Source organism: Echinops telfairi, unplaced genomic scaffold (genome assembly GCF_000313985.2).
Source record: "Echinops telfairi isolate 266 unplaced genomic scaffold, ASM31398v2 ScPeMD7_28;HRSCAF=97, whole genome shotgun sequence".
Lineage (NCBI taxonomy): Eukaryota > Metazoa > Chordata > Mammalia > Afrosoricida > Tenrecidae > Echinops > Echinops telfairi.
This window is the reverse complement of record NW_022103925.1, coordinates 4090901-4109636: the sequence shown is the minus strand read 5'-3', so window position 1 is coordinate 4109636 and position 18736 is coordinate 4090901. Positions and strand designations below refer to the sequence as shown.

At 59.0% G+C, this 18736-nt stretch overlaps 2 protein-coding genes across 2 annotated transcripts in view; one reads left to right on the top strand and one right to left on the bottom strand.

Annotated features, from left to right (window-relative positions):
• Window positions 1-320, top strand: part of MYL5 (myosin light chain 5) — a 5038-nt gene extending 4718 nt beyond the window's left edge. The window contains exon 6 of the mRNA XM_045289478.1: window positions 187-320. Coding sequence (XP_045145413.1) covers window positions 187-288 — 102 coding nt within the window. The 3' untranslated portion in view covers window positions 289-320. The remainder of the gene's footprint in view (window positions 1-186) is intronic.
• Window positions 321-452: 132 nt separating this feature from the next.
• On the bottom strand, window positions 453-14811 carry SLC49A3 (solute carrier family 49 member 3). The gene is made up of 10 exons (XM_004715126.2): window positions 14656-14811; window positions 7616-7774; window positions 6515-6728; window positions 6277-6353; window positions 3990-4127; window positions 3725-3841; window positions 2606-2758; window positions 2250-2407; window positions 1945-2054; window positions 453-1056 (listed from the first exon to the last, which is right to left on the bottom strand). Exons 1-10 carry the CDS (start codon window positions 14809-14811, stop codon window positions 863-865), a joined length of 1476 nt encoding a protein of 491 aa, XP_004715183.1. The 3' UTR covers window positions 453-862.
• Between the last annotated feature and the right edge of the window lie 3925 nt (window positions 14812-18736).

Genomic DNA, 18736 nt, shown 5'->3' with positions numbered 1-18736 from the left:
CCACCACCACCCCACACCACCCACAAAGAGGGGTTGCTGAGCCAACAGCAGTTCCAAGCTTGTATTTCCCCAATCCATCCAGCCCCTGGGGGCTCTTCAGGGACCCCTCCCAGAATCGCCCGTCCCCACCCTCCTGGGCCAGACCCGCCCCGGCGCCTGACGCCCCGCCCTCCGCTCCCCGCACAGGTGGACCAGATGCTGCAGTTCGCCTCTGTGGATGCTGCGGGCAACCTGGACTACAAGGCGCTGAGCTACGTCATCACGCACGGGGAGGAGAAGGAGGAGTGAGCTCCGGCCTTCAATAAACGCGCTCCCACAAACCTGTGCTTGCCGTGTGCCTGGCGGAGTAGGGGTGGTAGGGGAGCGCTCCTCGCCGGATCTTCCGCGCACACACACACCCAGGGGGCTGGGACAAGATCCTTCCAGCCGGGCCCTTGGAAGCCCAGTCCATACCAGATTCTACACCGCCCCTGCCCCCCAGATCCAGCTTCCCAGGGCCCCGCCCCCCAGGTCCATGCTGTCCACCAAGGCATCCATTGATCTCTCTAGGTCCCACTAGAACCGGCCCCCATGGCTGCAGCCACAGTGTGTCCTCATCCTGAGGCCATCGTGGGCTGGGCGTCCCCGGGAGTCCACAGGGAGCTGGCCCCTGCCCCTGGCTCTGGGCGGCCGTCTAGGGTGTGCCCTGCCTTTCCAGGCCAGGCTTCCAGCAAGTTCTGTGTCAGAAAAGTCTGCCTCTTGTCCCTGGCAGCCTGCACCCTCCGCTGGTGGACCTGGTGGGCCGCCTCGACCCTGGGGTCCTGGGCTTGGTGGGGCTTGTGGCCAGTGAAGCAGCAGCTTGCTTCCCTGGCAGCTTGCTCCCCTACACAGACTGCAGAACCGGCTGTGGGTGCGTGGCGGGGGGCTGGGGGTGCGACTGCCACGGAGGGACGGTGACCTCCTGGATGGAGGGGCTGGCGTTGGCCTCCACCTGCAGGCGCCGGTACGGGGTGTGGAAGAAGATGACGAAGACACAGCTGCACGCGGTGCACAGGGCAGCCATCACCAACAGCGGCACTGCAGGGACACTGCGTGTCACACGGTCACACAGCCCCCGCTCCCTGACCCACCTGACCGCGCAGCCACCCAGAAACGGCCCCTTCCCACAGCCTTCCACAGCCTGGACTGGGCCCTCGCTCCAGGGCAGAAAGGCCTACACAGTCCCTGTCTCTGTCCTCACCCCCCACCCTCTCCCTCCCTCCCTCCATCTGTCTGTCTCCAGTCTCTGTTTCTCTGTCTCTGGTCTGTGTTCCCACCCTGTCTCTCTCTCTCCATCTCTCTGTCTCTGGTCTCTGTCCCCATCCTGTATCTCTGTCTCTGATCTGTGTTCCCACCCTGTCTCTCTCTCTCTCCATCTCTCTGTCTCTAATCTGTTTCCATCTCTCTGATCTCTCTCTCCATCTCTCTATCTCTGGTCTCTGTCCCCATCCTGTATCTCTGTCTCTGATCTGTGTTCCTACCCTGTCTCTCTCTCTGATCTCTCTCTCTGGTCTCTTACTCTCTGATCTTTGTCTCTGTTCTCTCTCCTTTTCTCTCCCGATCTCTCTGTCTCTGGTCAGTGTCTCCACCCTGTCTCTCTGATCTCTCTTTTTATCTCTGATCTCCGTTTCCATCTCTCTGTCTCAGCCCTCCTGGACCCTGCCTTGGGGCTCAGCAGGGCCTGATGTCCACCCCAACCACCCTCCTGTGTGCCTTGCCCACCCACCCTTCACAGGAGCCTGCAGCCAGCACCCGAGGGAGAGGCCGCTGAGGGCCCGAGGGGAGCTGGACGCTGACAGGGCCTTGTTCTGACTGTCACTGGACCCCCGCCGCCCTCAGCTCTGCTCGCTGTGGCTTGGCCCACACTGGGAATCCTGGGGGCAATGCCGACTCCCAAGAGAGGGGCTCAGAGTTGAGTGGGCTCACCTGTCCAGTCCAGTGGGGCCTCCCCATGCTGGCAGGTGGAGAAGGAGGGCCCCTTCCGGGGCACGGTCAGCGCAGTCAGCAGCACCATGATGAGTGTGCCCTCAATCTGCCTGGACACACACAGGAGACACTCAGCCCCCACCAGCCTGGACACCACCATGGGGGCGGGGCAGCTGTGCGGTCAGCGAGCAGGTACTGGGCCACAAGGCCTGGAGCTAAGCAGTGTGGTGCGCACGCACGTGCTGGCGCTCGAGAAATGGTGCTGGTCCTAATGCCTCGGGGCCCAGGGGTGCCCGGTCACTCACCCTAGCACAAAGACCAGGCCCGTGGAGGCGCCCTCGCCCACGGGGAAGGAGCACTCCACAACCAGCTCCGTGGCTACGGGCGCGATGGACAGGCCGAAGAAACCAAACAGAAAGCAGACAACGGCCAGCCAGATGGCCTGTCCTTGCAGCTGGGACACCTGGAGGGGGAACCACCTCAGTGGGTGGGGGAGCACCGTGTGTGTGCTGGAGCCCCCGCTCCGGCTGCAGGCCTCCCAGGACCAGCCCTGAGGTCAGAGGGCCGGCTGAGCAGCGCCCCAGCGGCCCCAGCCTGGCCCTCCCACCCACCTGGGAGCCCCTGCAGGGGTGGCCTCAGACCGGGGGTGGGGGATACTCACCACTGAGAAGGCCACACAGGCCATGGACATCAGGCAGAAGCCGATCTTTGTGGCCTCCGTGAAATGCTTGGTTCGGTCCACATACAGGCCCAGACCCAGCGCCCCCAGGAAGCCAGCCACAATGAAGAGGGCCCCACAGAGGCCAGAGAAATCCTGGGGGAGGGGGCCGGGGCACCCGGGGAAGGCCGCTTAGCTGGGACCCTTCAGACGCACCAGAGGCCCAGGAAGGACCCCACTGTACCCCGGTCACTCCACACCCAGGCGTGCAGGTGGGGAGGTCTCTCCTCTGCCGTATTAGCCCCTCACCCAACAACTGCTGGGGGAAGATGGGCCTCCAGGCTAAGGGGAGAGGGTGTGGTCACTGTGGCTGCCCCAGAGGAGGTGGCAGCATTCGTGTGGGGACCGGCGATGACTCCAGATGACGGAAGGGCAGTGAACAGAGCTGGGGCCTCCCCTCCACAGACCCTCTGTGGCCTCCCCTCCAACTATCAGAGGAGGGCCCCTCCCCTGAGACCTGCCAGGGGTGGAGCCTGACCGGTAAGGAGGACAAGTACCACCACCGTGCCCCCTCATCAGCACCGCCAGCCTAACCACCGAGGGTCCACCCCTGCAGTTACCATTGCCACCACCAGACCCTGCCACCAGGACCACACCTCCTCCTTCATCCCATCTCCATGGGAACCAGGACTCCACCCCTCCCCATGGCCACCGACAGCTCCTCCTCCACCACCCTGCCCCCAGCACCACCATCTAGAACCACTTCCACCATCCTGGTCCATGGTTACCTCCGCCACCGCCATATCCCTGGCCCCCAGAACCGTGCCTCCCATGTCATCCTAACCCCAAGGGCACCAGGACCCCACCCCATCCCTGGGCCATCAGCACTGCCGTCAGCAGCTCCTCTGTCCCTGCCCCCGCTACTAGGATCCTTCTTCCTTCCCATCCTCAAGGGTGCCAGGACCTTCACCCCATCACCATGACCACCCACACCGCTTCCTCCGCCACCGTCTGCAGGACTCAATGACACCCTGGCAGCCAAAGGGCATCAACACTGTCCCCATTTGAGGTGTGGACCCTGGGCGTCTGGGGAGGGCTGGGTGGCCGGGGAGAGACACTCACATTGGAGTAGCCCTGCACACAGAGGATCTGCTCCAGCAGGGCGCAGAAGGCGGAGAAAATCCCAACAGCAGCCCCGAAGCACAGCGCCAGGATGATGTAGGCCTTGTTCAGCACCAGCTGGGGGTCGGGAGTGGGCGGAGGAGGGACGGGGACAGCTCAGCCTGGGGGCCACCCATGGGGCTCCTGTTGGTGTCATGACAAGCAGGAGCTTCCCCAACCGCCCCCCCTCCTGGGATCCTCCCAGCACAGGGCCCATGGCACTGACCAGCTTCAGCCCAGCAAAGAACTTCTCCGAAGTGGAGCTGGCAGCCCCGGCTGAGGGAGGGGTGGGCGGTACACTCTCCCAGAGGCACGTGGTGGCCAGGAGGCAGGCAATGCCAGCAGGGATCACATAAATGCCGAGCTGGGGGGTTGGGGTGGGAGGGTATGCACGTGTGAACACCTGTGCACACACGTCTGGGTGCACACAGGTACAAAGGCGCACGCACATTCATCTATATGCACAGCTGCCTCACACACCTGTGCTGGGTTTCCATGACAACACTGCCCACCATCGTCTCCGTCCTCCCCGGCTGGCTGCTGTGGTGGACCTGGGACTAACGCTCTGCCCTGCTTTCCCCATCTTGTTCTCCAGGTGAGTGCTTGCATGTGGAACTGTGGCTTTCAGGATTCCTCTTGAGGATCCCCACCCTCATAACCTGACCTTCCCTAGGGCCCCAGACAAGCCCATACGGCAGAGTGGTGCAGGGAGGGCCTGTGTGCGCCCTTCTGCCTAGTTCTTAGAAAATAGTGTGGGAGCATTCCTCAACCCTTGAGGCACTTCGCCCTGCTCCAGTTCTTGAGAGAGGTTACTGGGAACAAGGGGACCTGCAACTTCCTCCCATGTAGCTTTCTACCCTAAAATGATGGCTGGTTTTGCTGGTCTCTGGCAGCAGAAAATATCGCTTCTATACAAGTTCCGAGTCGATGGACATGATCTCACGGAGAGCCAAAGATCGGTGGAACTCTGGTCTGGCAAGGGAGGCCCCATCTTACAAGTGATGCATGCTGGGATCTTCTGGGTCTCCTGGTTGAGAGAGATGCTGGCTAAGAGAAGCAGAGCCAGGTGGAAACGGAGTGATCGTGAAGCCGCCACACTGGCTGTGAGCTGTGCCGGTTATCAGCAGAGAGGCCAATGATGCTGAGATCTGGCTACAGTGAGGCCCGGCAGAAGAGGGAAGTTGAGAGAGCTGAGCTGGCTGCTGTTGAAGCTGTGAGCTGGGCTGGGCTGGTTAGCGATGGAGAAGCCCAGCGTCGCAGAGAGGAACAGAAGAGGAGAAAGCTGAGCTGGCTGCTCCAAAGGCTATGAGCTGGGCCGGTCAGTAGCAGAGAAGCCACATTCAGTGACCCGTGCAGGAGGTCTTGTCTGCTCCAGTGTGGGCCATGTCTGCTCCGTGAGCTTTTTGATCCTGGCCATGCACAGAGGAGACCATGCTTGTGAGCTTCCGGATCCCGGGTCACTTCTGTTAACACGTGCACCCCGACCCCGTCCTGTAGCCTGATACTTCCCTAATCAGCCACAACACTGAGTGGCATCTGTGGCAACGAATGACCAAACCCTGCCGAGAAGCGGCAAAGGCCCTGCAGGGTTTCGCTGGAGAAGCCGAGAGGAAAGAACTTCGACCTCGTGGGAACCAGCTTTGTGTTTACCTCAATTCTCATGCCTTGGAAACAGAGACAATTCATTGCAAACAATTCTGTTACCAATGACTCACTGGCCATCTCCTGTCCTACCGTGAGCCAGTCACACCGAGCTCATCTCAAAGGGAACTTCTGAGCCTCTCGGATGGCACCCCGGCTTGCTCCTGTCCCAGTCTCAGCTTGAGACACCTACACTCATCCACCTGGTTCCCGATTCCCTCCCTGCACCTCTAAACCATCAGCTCTACCTACACTGTGTAGCGTAGCACTCCCTGCCCACGGCTTCCCTACACCTCAACCACAACCTTGGCACCGCTCCCTGGGTCTGCAGCCTCCCGTCCACATGCCCAGCCCACATTCCCTGGCCCCCAAGTCCATGTTTGTGCCAGAAACACTCAGTCTCCTGCACACACCCTCCTCCACGGAGCAAAACCCCACTCCTGACACCTGTTGGGTTTTTTGGTTGTTGGTTTTTTTTGCTACCCTCACCCTCATCTTGCTCACGGGGCTCCAGCCTCCCTGACCTTCACTTTGAAGTTCTGAATCCTCAAGCTTACTGACATTTCAGGGTCCCGGCTTCTGCTGGCCCCTCTTCCTCCCTGACTCTGGTCACCAGCACGCTCCCCACTGCTGCCTCCAGCCTCCCCTGTAGACTCATTTCCCCAGGGAACCGAACCCCCAAGCACTGTGCCTTGCAAGGCCCCAGCACTCACACAGACACACAGAGCCCCATGCATCACGTGTCACCCACCCCAGTGTCTGCACAGGGGGACTGGGTGTGTGCCCATGCTCGCCGAGATGGCCAGGTGCATGCTCCCAGGCATAGATGTGGATATTCACATGCGCACACGCACACACCTGGCCGCACTCACCATCAACGGGATGTCATCCTCGTTCTTGACTAGAGCAGGTGACAGCACATTGGCCAGGAGAATGCCCAAGGGGTTCGCTGATGGACAGAAGGATGGACAGACCAGCATCAGGTCTGCCTGCTCCCAGCAGGACCTCCCCAGTCTCAGTGTGGGGGGAAGCTGCGGCAGTGGTGGGGTCAGGGGGGTGGAGGAAGGGAGTGAGGCACCCCCCGCCCCCCGCCCCACCGTTGGGACTCACACATGGTGGCGATCATGTTGGCTGTGGCTCGCTGGTGCTCAGGGAACCACAGGGCAGCCAGTTTGGCTGGTGAGAAGATGACCAGGGTCTGGGCCAGGGCACAGAGGCTTTGTCCGGCCATGAGGTAGAAGAACGGGGGCGGGACCGAGACGCGGGCGCCGGGCAGAGCACGCAGCCCGCTTCCCAGGAAGTTGAGCCAGGCACTCAGGATGGTCTGTAGGGACGGACGGACAAGGATGGCACACTGCCCAGGCCACCCTGCTAACAGGACCGGACTCCTCCCGGTCCTACGGCCAGGACAGAGTGCCCAGACCTGGAGCTGTCCCTCCTGGTCTCCCTCCGGGTCTCCCTGTGGAGCGTGGGAAGGACAACGCACTGCCCAGGCCACCTGCTCACAGGACCCGACTCCTCCATGCTTTCCACATCCAGGACAGAGTGCCTAGGACCTGATGCTGTCCCTCGTGGTCTCCATGGGGGACGGGCCGGTGGGTGGGAGTAGATGGAGGTGGAGGGGCCACTGGGGGAGCTGCCTGGGAGAAATTTGGAACCACCCTTGGGCCTTTTGTGCCCCTTGGGCCTTCGCATCTCTGAAGTTGAGGGGGGTGGGGGGCAGGGGGTAGGCACCCTCCTGGATAGCACATCTGGCCCTCACCTCCCCTTCCACATCACTCTCCACCTCTCCCCACCGTCCCCATGTCCAGGCCCCTCCCGACTGCCTCATCCCTCACAGGGTCTCCCGCCTCACCTGCTCTGGGAGTGCCCCCTGCCCCACTGGCCTGACCCCTGCCCTTGCCAGGCACACCCCTGTCTTTAGACCCTCCCTCAACCATGCTCCTCTGAGTACCAGCCCTCCGACTCCTTCCTCCCTCACAAACTCCTGACACACACCCCCCGCCATCTGTTACCTCGAGTGTAGGGGACCCCCATCCGAGCCTGCCCAGCCTCCTCTGGGGTGCTGAATACTGACTTTTACCCTCCCAGCTGCCCTGTGGCCCTGCCAGGAAGCTGTCTACCAGGGGTAGGGGTGGGTGGGGAGGAGGGTCCAGGGTCTTGGGCCTTGGCAGAGTTGGTGACCACGCCAGCGTGGGGCTGGAGACTCACCGCACCACGGAGCCCAATGGAGTCCAGAAACCAGATAGCCATCACTCCAAAGGGGACAGAGGCCACCAGGTAGACCAGCGAGAGCCAGTTGACCTGCCCGATGGACAGGGAGAAGCGCTTGGCGACAGTGTCGGCGACGGGCGCGAAGCTCAGCCACAGCTGGGGGCACAGACAGGGCAGGGGGTCAGCCGGGGGTGGCGCCCTGTGGGGCACCGGGTGGCCGCCAAACAGCCTGGCTCTGACCTGGTGAGCCCCAGCCTGGGCCTCGGAGCCCAGGGTCAGGCTGCCTGCATGAGTTGCCCTCTGGAAGTATTTCTGTCCCAGCAGCACCAGGGAGGGAGGGAGGAGGCCACACAGAGCCAAGGACCAGGTGTGCAGTCAAGGCCTCTGCTGAACCTGGAGGAACGAGGGCTGGTTGTCCGAAGCTGTGCCCAAGCAGAGGTGGCACTTCCTAGTCCGTCCGCAACCCTGACACTCACGCAGGACCCACAGTGAGGACCGAGCGGCCCGTCCTTCCTCCTTTGCCCACCGCAAGTAGGGTGAGGGGCCTCACACAGGCCCCCTGGTTGCAGCGCAGCCAATCGGCAGAGGGGGCGTGGGTCCCTTGAAGAGCCCCTGCTCCTGGTCCGACTGGGCAGAGAAGGGTCGGGCAAGGTGGGACTAGAGTCCTGATCTGCCTGATCCATCCTTCACCGGCTCCTAGAGTTGCCCATTAGGGCGAACTGATGGCTCCCGCACCGCCCCCAACCCCACGGGATTCCATCTGGCTCGGCTCCACAATCCGCGCTCAGAAAAGCAGCAGATCAAAGGACATGCTGCAGGAGGTCGGTACACCTGCCGCACAGACCGCTTCAGCGTGTTGAGGACTGAGGCGCACCCGAGCCCAGCCGGGGTCCCGTCCATCACCTCCCGTGCGCACGCGCGGAGCGCTGGGCACCGAGTAAGGACGACTGTAGAAGCATCGAATGGCGGTGCTGGAGAAGAACCCGGAAAGTACCAGGGACTGCCAAGACGGTGGCGCGCAACCTTTCTGACGCCGCCACCCTTCATACCGGTCCTCCTGCGGTGGTGCCCCCCCCCCAACCATAACATTATTCTCGTTGCTACTTCATCACTGACATTTTGCTACTGTTACGAATCATCGTGTACTATCTGAGAGGCAGGATATAATTTGTTTGTTACAAATTGAGCATCATGAAGGCATAGTGATTCTTCACAAAACAATAGGTCATTCTACATTGTGAACTATTTAGTCCTGATGACAAATCAATGAAATGTTGTCTTGAAGCATGGTGTAGCGTGGGTCACAGTCTTCACACCGGGTACTCATAGGTGGGTGTATCTGCATGTGGGCGGACCCGCCTGGAGACGGATAGAGGAGCGGTGTCTTGGTGCCTAAGACCATCGGAAATATGTGTTTTCTGATGGTCTTATGCCAGAAGAAGCCAGCTCCTAGCACAATCACTACGGGTTCGGTAGGCACAATTGTACAGCAAGAATAAGTAAATATTATAGTAAAGTTATAGAGAGCATGAGAGATAAAAGAGAGATATAGAAATAAATGGAGTCAGACACACTTTATGGTAGCATGCTCACCTCAGCCCCGCTTGTTGGTCCACATGGAGAGAGCGAGAGCTTTAATGCTCCCCAAGCTTTTATACTCTCTGGGGACGTTGGGGACGTGCAAACCCCCACATAACAGGCGAAGACATACGTCACAGGAAAGGGTTTTGCTACAGGTATTACAGTGATGGGAGGGGGTGATCTAGGGACATACATGCTATAGGAAGAGGAGGGACAGCCGGTTTGGTCTGTCCCTGGCCCAACTGATAGAGACCATTCTCAGTAGGATGCGAACTCCGCCCACAGGAGCCTGTCCACTGTCCCCAGGGGCAGGGAGCAGGCCCACCCAGGTGGTGAAATGAGGCAGCAGTCTGGCAACTGATTGCCTTCAGGGGGGGAATGCCTGAGCATCTGACCTCCCCCCACAGTCTTAGGCAACCCCTGTGAAAGGGTCATTCGACCCCCCAAAGAGGTCTTGACCCACAGGTTGAGAACCACTGTGTTAAAGGGACAACCCGATCTATCTTGGAAGAAGTCCGGCCAGAGAGCTCTTTAGCGGCATGGACATGTCGTCAGAGAGAGCAGTCGCTGGAGAAGGACATCGTGCTCGGTCAAGCGGAGGGGGGATGAAAACGAGGAAGGTCCTCCGGGAGATGGACGGACGTGGTGGCTGCAGCAATGGGCTCGGGCACAGGAACCCTGGTGAGGATGGGGCAGGACCTAACAGTGTTTCACTGTTGTGTGCGGGTCGCCCGGGGTCAGAACTGACTCATGGTGCCTTCCAGCAACATCTCCTGGGACCCAGATCACGCTGCCAGCATGGCACTGGCTGGTCCCTCCCACTGCCACTCCCGCAGGCCGGCGCCCTGGCACCTCGGGCTGCACAGGGAGGACCAGGGTCCTGGGCGTGGGGCTTGCTGTGGTAGAGACAGCCGTGAGCCGTGGAGACCCAGGCACCAGGGTCCAGCCTTGCGCTGTGCTCACGATGGGACTGCTGGGGCCCGCTGGACTTTCCCTGACTGATTGGTGCAAGGGGGTCACCAGGCTTTTCTCCCAAGCTCACCTTAGCCCAGACGCCTAAGGTGTTCCCTATCGCACTCACTGCTGTCTCAAGTCGATGCTGACTCCCAGCGACCTCCGGGACAGGGTAGGGCTGCCCCTGTGGGTTTCCGAGACTGCAACTCTCACTCTTTTTTTTATTTAAATAAATCATTTCCTTGGGGGCTCTTACAGCTCTTATCACAATCCATACATCCATTTTGTCGAGCACATGAGCACATATATCGCCATCACCCTTTCCAATACATTTTCCTTCTACTTGAGCCCTTGGTATCAGCTCCTCTCTTTCCCCCTCCCTCTCCCACCGTCCCGCCTTTGTGAACCCTTGATAATTTATACATTATTTTTATTTTCATATTTTACACCGTCCGCGAGACAGCAGCTCTTTGCGGGAGTAGGCAACCCCATCTTTCTCCTGGTTCAGCATCATAGCATAGATTTTTCATTCGAAGACTTGCCCAGTCTTTCGAATGTCGTGAGACCCCTGCCGCCGCCCACCCCCCCACCCCCCCCCCGCCCACCACCCCCCCACCCCCCACCCAGGACCACTGGCTGAGACCAGTTGAAGGAACTCAGGGTGCAAGGAGAACCCATGGTCCAGGGCCACCTCCCGAAACCACACCACCCAAGCCAGGGACGCTGGGCCAGTGGCTCAGATAGCCTGGGTGGGCAGGCTACATGAGGAAGTTATGGTGGCCAGGGCAGTTTCGGCAGAAGTTTCCAGAGTCACAGCCCTGCAGTGACAAGCCTGTCCCCACCAGGGCTGGCTCTCCAATCTAGCCAAGCATGGACAGGGCCCGAGAACCTGCCTGCAGATGCTCCCGTGAAATGGGCTTCTCCGGCCCAGCAAAGTCTCGGACTCTGTCCCGAGCCTGCCCTGCACAGTCCCTGGCCCCGGGCCTGCCTTCCCTGACTGTCCAGCAGGGACTTGTCACCTCTGTGAGCCGTGGGTCCCACTGCTTTTCATGACAGGCTACCCCAGCTGCTCGCCCCATTCCCCACTGTCGGGGGAAGCAGTAATGGCGCAGCCCCTGCGTGCCGGAGGTGTGGGGCCAACAGGAAGACCAGCAGATTCGGAAGTAAAGTCCCCACCACAGCCCAGGCAGGAGCAGGAGACCAAATGGGGGCCGGCAGGCTCCCGGCCACCCCTGCTGCATGGGGAGGCTTGTCAAGGGAGGCTTCACTGGTGAGGGAGTGGGGGTGTTACTGCTAATGGGCAGATGGGCAGACCAGGCAGGTGGGCAGAAAGAGGATGTGGGGGCGGTTATGTGCCCAGAGAGGGGATATTGATCCAGGCAGGATGTGGTGGTGGTGGTAGTAGGGCAAACATAAAGGCTACCCAGAGTGTCAGAGGGCACAGGGCTCAGCCCCTCCCTGCCCTGTTTCAGAAACAGACACTGCCCACCAGAGAGGACCAGAAGCTGACCCCAAAAGTCCACGGACAGCACTGTCCTCTGCCTTCCTGGAATGTCCCCGCAGCGTCCCCTGCCTTGTCACTGCCACCGGACCTCCACCCCCTTCCCCAATCACTGTCCCTTCCCTGGACCAGATCCTCACACTCAGAATTAAATCCCATTGGTCCACCTACCAGCCCCCCTCCCGCACTAGGCTCTGGCCTCCCGGAAGTTTCTAGTTCTTTCAACTATGTTCCACCTGAAATACATCAACTGCGGGTGAGGGTGTCCGCAGGGAGACCCTCACTCATGAAGGACCCAGGTGGAATGGGGAGGAAGTTTGCAGGAGTAGCATGGCGGGGGTGGGGGTGGGGGTGAGGACCCCAAGCCAGAAGCCCAGAGAAGACCCCCCCAGCATGGTAAGCCAGACTGAGGGTGGGCCTGCCCAGCAGGGACCCACCTCCCTGGGGGTGCAAGCTGAGATGGGGGATTGGTGGGGACAGAGTTTGTAAAGGAGGGCAGCATCCATGTCCCAAGTTGCCCATCCCAGCAGTGGAATTTTCCAGAAGAGTTGCTGACACCCAATCTCGTAATTCATGGTGTGTCCCCCACCCTGCTTCCTCCCACAGCCGACCAAACAGAACCCTTAGTAATGGCTATTAGCATTTTATCACAGGATCAAACTCCCTGCCATGGAGCCGATGCTGACTCATAGCAAGCCCTACAGGACAGAGCAGCCCCTATGGGTTTCTGAGACCGTAACTCTTTATGGGAGTAGAGAGCCTCATCTTTCTCCCAAGGGGCAGCTGGTGGTTTCAAACTGTGGACCTTGAGGTGAGCAGTCCAGTGTGTAGCTACCATCCCACCAGGGCTGCTGGATCAGATGTTGTTGCTGTTCTCATGGGGCTGTCCAGCTGGTTCCAACACCCAGGCACTTTGCACCACGGAAGGAAACACTGCCCGGTGCTGGGCCATCCTTACAACCGTTCTACTGTTTGGTTTGTTTTGGCTACTCCGTCCATCTCCTTGAGGGGCTTCCTCTTTTTCACTGTCCCCCCACTTTACCAAACACGATGTCCTTCTCCAGGGACTGGTCTCTCCTGACCACACGTCCACAGTATGTGAGATGTAGTCTCGCCATCCTTGCCTCTAAGGAGCATCCTGGCCAGACGTCTGCCAAGACAGATCTATTTGGGTATTTCTTGGCAGTCCAAGGTACTTTCCGCATTCTTCACCAACACCATAGTTCCTCAAATACATCGATTTTTCTTTGGTCTTCCTTATTCAATGTCCTGACTTTCACATGCATGGGATCATATGGAATACATTTGCTTGAATATAATATGTCTTAGATTAAATGAATATCAACAACAAGAATGGCTTTGTCAAAAAAGGTTCTACATTGAATTACAAGACTATTGCGTGGCTCCTTAGGACAGAGTAGAACAGCCCCTGTGGGCTTCCATGGCTGTCAATCTTTACAGGAGCGAGAGCCTCATCCTTCCACCTCAAGGCAGATGGTGGTTTCAAACTGGGGGCCTCGTAGTTAGCAGCCAGACACCTAACGCACTGTGCCACCAGGGCATCCCAAACCCAAACCACACTCACTGCCATCGGGTGGGTTCCGACTCACCACAGCCCCAGAGGACAGGGCAGAACTACTCCCTGTGGGTCTCGGAGACTGTAACTCTTCCCTGGAGCAGAAGAAGAAACGTCTGTCTTTCTCTCTCAGACCGCCTGGTGGTTTCAAACTGCTGACCTGGAGGTTAGCAGAACCCCAGGGCGTCACCTGGGCACTAGACGATTCAGAAAACGAAACTGAGTTCAGAGTGCTCCACCCTGTTGTTAAACGGATACATGTAAGCTGAACTCCATGCTGGATAAAGTGGAGGGGCAGCAAGACAGAGGAAGACCTACAGCCAGACGGATGGACGTGGTGGCGGCCACAATGAGCTGAAACGTTAGCACGTGCGAGGGCAGCGCCAGACCATGCAGTGTTTCTGTCCGCGCCCCATGGGGTTGCCCTAAGTCAGAACTAACCCCCACCCACCCCACCCCACACACACCTAGCAACCTGACAAGTTGGGCTTATCTCTAACCACAGGGATAAACCAAGCCCACTCAGTGCCATCCAGTGGATGCCAACTCGCAGCGAGCCTCCCTGCAGGACAGGGTAGAACTGCCCTGTGGATTTCCACGGCTGTAATTCTTCTCAGGAGTAGAAAGCCTCGTTTTTCTCCCTCACAGAGGCCGGTGGGTTCAAACTGCGGACCCTGGGGTTAGCACTCCAACTCCTAACCGCGAAGCCACACACTCTTAGCGAAAATTAATTCGGGCAAAACACTACGCAAACATTTTAGCAGCTTTGGGATTTCGGGGTCATTTCTGACACCTCCTTCCCAAGCCCCCTAGTGACCGCCCTGGGCAGCGCACCCTCCTCCGAGGTCAACACGTCACACACCCCACCTCCTCGCACAGGGGCGGGATCCGGGACCCACTGCGGGTTACAGCGCTGGGGGGTCAGCCCGGCCACCGCCAGGACACGCGAATGGCCTCTTTCTCCAGCGGCCGCCAGAGCCATTGGCAGGGAGACGGCGCTGTCCGCCCTGATGTCCTCCGCAGGCTGTCCCCGGGCCGGGCGCCCAGAAAGAAGTTGGAGGGTGGGGGCCCGGGTGTTTGGAAAAACCGGCGCTTTGATTGCAGCAAAATGAATCGCCGGGACGCGAACGGTCACTCCAAGTCTCCAGGAGCCCGACCGGGCAGGACGCCCCGCGACCATGAGGACCGAGGAGGGAGCGGGCTCCCATGGTCCCACCCCTCCCCGCCCCGAAGAGTCCCCTCTCCAGGGTCCAGTGGCTGGGACCCCCGCCCGGGGACCTTGCATCCGAGACTGCGCCCCAGAGCCTGCTCTCGGAGGAGCCCCAGCCTGCGGTCCCCCCTGCTCAGACCCTGCCCTGGCCCAGGGGCGCAGCGCCCCACCTGTCCCCACCCAGACCCCCGCGCGGCCCCCGGGCGCCCACCCACCGTGGCGTTGGACAGGCTGAGCAGGCTGAGCACCAGCAGGAAGATCCAGCGGCGCCTGTAGACGCGGAAGCCGGGCGGCGCGCTCGGGGCCTGGGGCTGGGGGGCCCCCGGCTGGCCCCCCGCGGTCTCCGGCGCGTCCCCAGCCGACCCCGCCATCGGTGCGCGCCCGCGGGCCCCCTGGACTTAAGGGCCTGGGCGCGTGGGCCCAGCCCGCCCCGGGAGGAGGGGCCGGGCGCAGGGGGCCGGCCCGTCCGAGGACGGGGTGGGGCCACGGGGAGCAGCCTCGGGGCATGCAGGAGCCTCTGGGCCTCAGGTGGGAAGGACAGGTGCGGAGGACGAGAGGTGGGCCCCTCTGTTCTGGGGGTGTTGGTCCCCCACCCCACATGCATGTCGCTCCTCCCGGGAGTCCCTGGACCTCTCTGGGGCCCCACAGTGGGTGCTTTCCTTCGGGAGACAGAAGAAGGGGGCCAGGGCGTTCCCGCCTACAAATTCAGCCCTGGGGTCACCCGCTCTGGGCAGCACTTCCTGAAATGGGCTGTGGAAACGGGGCCAACGGGCGTGGCAGGTGGGCCATCCTAGACCCCGCCCTCCAGGGGAGTCGGTGGGAGTGGCCAGAGGCAGCCTGGAGGAGGAGGCTGGAGTCTGTCTACTGGACCTCGAAGGGCAGTCTTTCCCTGACCTCCAGCGAAGAGAATTCGGGGGCGGGGGCGCCAGGAACTGCCTGGACGCCGGCAGCTGAGCAAACACGCTGATGGGACAGAGAAGGAATTTGTTTGGGATGGAGTGGCCTTTGTCATTGCTGTCGCTAGATGCCAAGGAGTGGGCCTCTTGCACAACGGAGCAAAACACTGTCTGGTCCTGCTGCATCCCTACCTTTGTTCCTCCACCTGAGTCCGCTGATGCAGCCAGTGGGTGTCAATCACCTGGGTCTTCCTCTCCTTCGATGCCCCTCCGTTTTACCAAACACGATGTCCTTCCCTGACAACATGTCCCACGTATGTAAGATGAAGTTGTTAGAGCTCTCGTGGGAGAGCTATACCTCGGTCCTTGGCTTCCCACGAGAAAGAATTCACGCAGAAGCCTGGTTTGTGATCCAAGGGCATTTTATAAAGGTTAGAAGCAGCACAACTGTGCAGGACAGAGGCCCAGGTTGCAGCCTGGCCACGCCTCCCTGTGTCCAGCCGCTGAGCGAGCACACGCACCACAGCAAACGTCTGGCTTTTCAGGGCCCCCATCAGGAAGCGAGGTCACCGATACTGGTCAACCCCATTGGCTGAATCAAATTCACCTGGCCTAGATAGGCCAATCCAGGTGTACCACCCACCTTGGTGTACCACCCCTTCCAGCGGAAGCGGGAGCCTAACAAAGTTTTCCCATCCTTGCCTCTAAGGAGCCCTCTGGCCGTACTTCTTCCAAGACAGATCTGTTTGTCCTCTTGGAAGTCCATGTACTTTCAATGTTCTTCTCCAGCACCACCGTGCCAATGCATCGACTCTTCCCCCGTCTTCCTGACTCAGTGTCCAACCTTCACATGCATGTGAGGCCATGCAGAACACCTTAGTCCCTCAAAGCAACCCCGCCTGCTTTTCAACACTCTAAAGAGGTCTTCCACCACAGATTTAGCCAATGTAACCCATGGTTCAGTCGCTTGACCGCCGCTTCCAAGAGAGCCACTGGTGGATTCAAGCAGGGTGAGGCCCTTGATAACCTCAGCCTTTCCTGTGCTTAGCATGGTGCCGCCCCCTGGTAACATTAGGTTCCGTCGCGTTGCCTCTGACTCACAGAGGCCCCACGTCTATGAGAGGGAAGCGCTGCCTGTAACTGCTCCACCCTCCGCATCCGTGCGTGTTGCTGACTCCGCTGTGTCGATCCATCTTGCCGAGGGTCTTCCTCTGTGTTGGTGACCCTCTCCTCCACTAACCATCCTGTCCCTCTCTAGGGACTGGGCCCTTCCGATCACATGTCCAAAGCACCTGCCACGAAATCTCACCATCCTCACTCCTAAGGAGCGCTGTGGCTGTGCGTGGCCCAAAGCAGACTTGGCAGTTCCTTGGCACTTTCTTTTTCCGAGGTGATTCCAATATATTTGTGGCTGCGCTTGGGTGCCAAAACACCACCCCTTCCTGCACCGTCCTGACAGCTGTCCTCATGGTTGAGCCCCCTGTTGCAGCCCCTGGGTCAGCCCCTCTTGTTGATGGGCTTGCTCTTCTTGGCTGCCCATCTGTCTGTCTTGCCAAATCCTTCTTCAGGGACTGGTGTCTCCTGACACGCCCAAAGTACCTGAGGCCAAGCCTCTCCACACTTACATCTGAGGAGCGTTTTGAACGTCCTTGTCGAAGGCAGGTTTGTTTGCTCCTTCTGCGGTCCACATAGTTTCAATGCTCTACACCAGCGCTGTAATTCAAATGCACCAAGTCTCCTTTGTTCAACGTCCGACTTTCACATGCAAAAGAGGAACATTGGCCTGGGTCAGGCGCAACCGAGCGCTTCAAGTAGCCTCCTTGCTTTTCAACACTGTCAGGAGATTTGCCCAACAGTCTTCACCAGCACCGTCTCTCAAAGACGTCCATTCTTCTGCGGTGAGCTTCCTTTGACTGTCCAGCATGGGAGGTGAGGGTTGCAAAGACAGGGGCTTGACTCAGGCCCACCTCAGAGCTCAGAGTGACGTCTTGTCTTTTTTTAAAGAAAAAAAAATTTATTGGCATATACTTCACCCATCAAACAATTTAATCATTCAATCCCATTAAGAAGATAGGTGCCATTATCAGGAGCCCCGCTGGCATAGTAGGTAACGAGTTGGGCTGTGATCCCCAAGGCCAGCCATTCGAAACCACCTTCCGGCTCTTTGGGGAGAAAGGAGAGGTGTTCCTTTGCAGTAAAAAGTTACAGTCTTAGAAACCCAGGGTGGGTTGGGGGAAGTTCTACTCGCTCCTGGAGGGTCACTCTGAGCCAGCATTGACACAATGGCAGCGAGAAACTTTGAATGCAGTCATCGCCACAATCAATTTCAGAACATTTCTTCCCATATAGATTGTTAGCTCTCCCCCAACGGACCCCCCTGCCATGCCCCTATACCATTACTTTCTCTACAGATCTACCTATCCTGGACTTCACATCTGGAAACTCACACACAAGGAAGCACAGTCATATAAATACATACGAACAAAACCAAGAGCAATGTCTAGACAAAGCATAGGAAAACCTCAATCAAAGAGAAAATATTAAAAATGGAAACAACTGTAAAATAGGTCAAACGGGAGATCGAATGATAGGGTATTACCTTTGAACCTAGCCACATCTGCCACAACAGACTGGACAACACTCCCTGTCTGATAAACTCACGGCCTTCGGGCAACACAGATGCACAGTGACCCTAGGGGGCAGGGTAGAACTGCCCCTGAGTGTTTCCCAGACTAGGGAGTAGAAAGGCCCATTGTCCTCCTGTTCTGTATAATACCAGGGAATTTATAGTCCCCCGACTGTGGTCAGAGGGGATTCACTGGAGACTACATCCAAGTGCATCTTGGCTTTTTGTGAGGCTCAGGAGATCCTGTTTGGGAGGGTGAGCCCTGTGCGCTGGACCAACATGGCAAGGGAGGTCTGGCCTGGTCGGAAGCAGGGGAGGGTGTGGCCTGTCCAGAGGCAGTGGTTTTCCTTCGACTGAGCAAGCTGTCGGTCCCTCAAAAGCATCTTTCTGTCCAAAGCATCTCTCGTCATCCATTGGTCTTAACTGTCCCTCCACTTTGTAGGCTGGCCCCCCTTTTTCTTCTAGTTTACATCCTGGCTTTTTTTACTGTGGGGGTGGGCTGTGGGACAGAGTGGGAGTGGGCTGGCCAATGGAGCACCCGCTTTGGGACCGTCTCTGTGGAGCCTCGTCTACTAACCTAGAGGTTTGTATTTTAACCCACCCTCCCGTGGTGCCACCGTAGAAAGAGCTGGCCGTTCCTCAAGGTGAACCCCCAAAACAAAACCACGGCTCAGAATCAGAGCAAGCAGATAGGACAGGGAAGACCTGCTCTTTGGGGTCTGAGACTCTCACCTTTCACAGTCTCGCAACAGTGGGAGGAATATCGAAAGCATC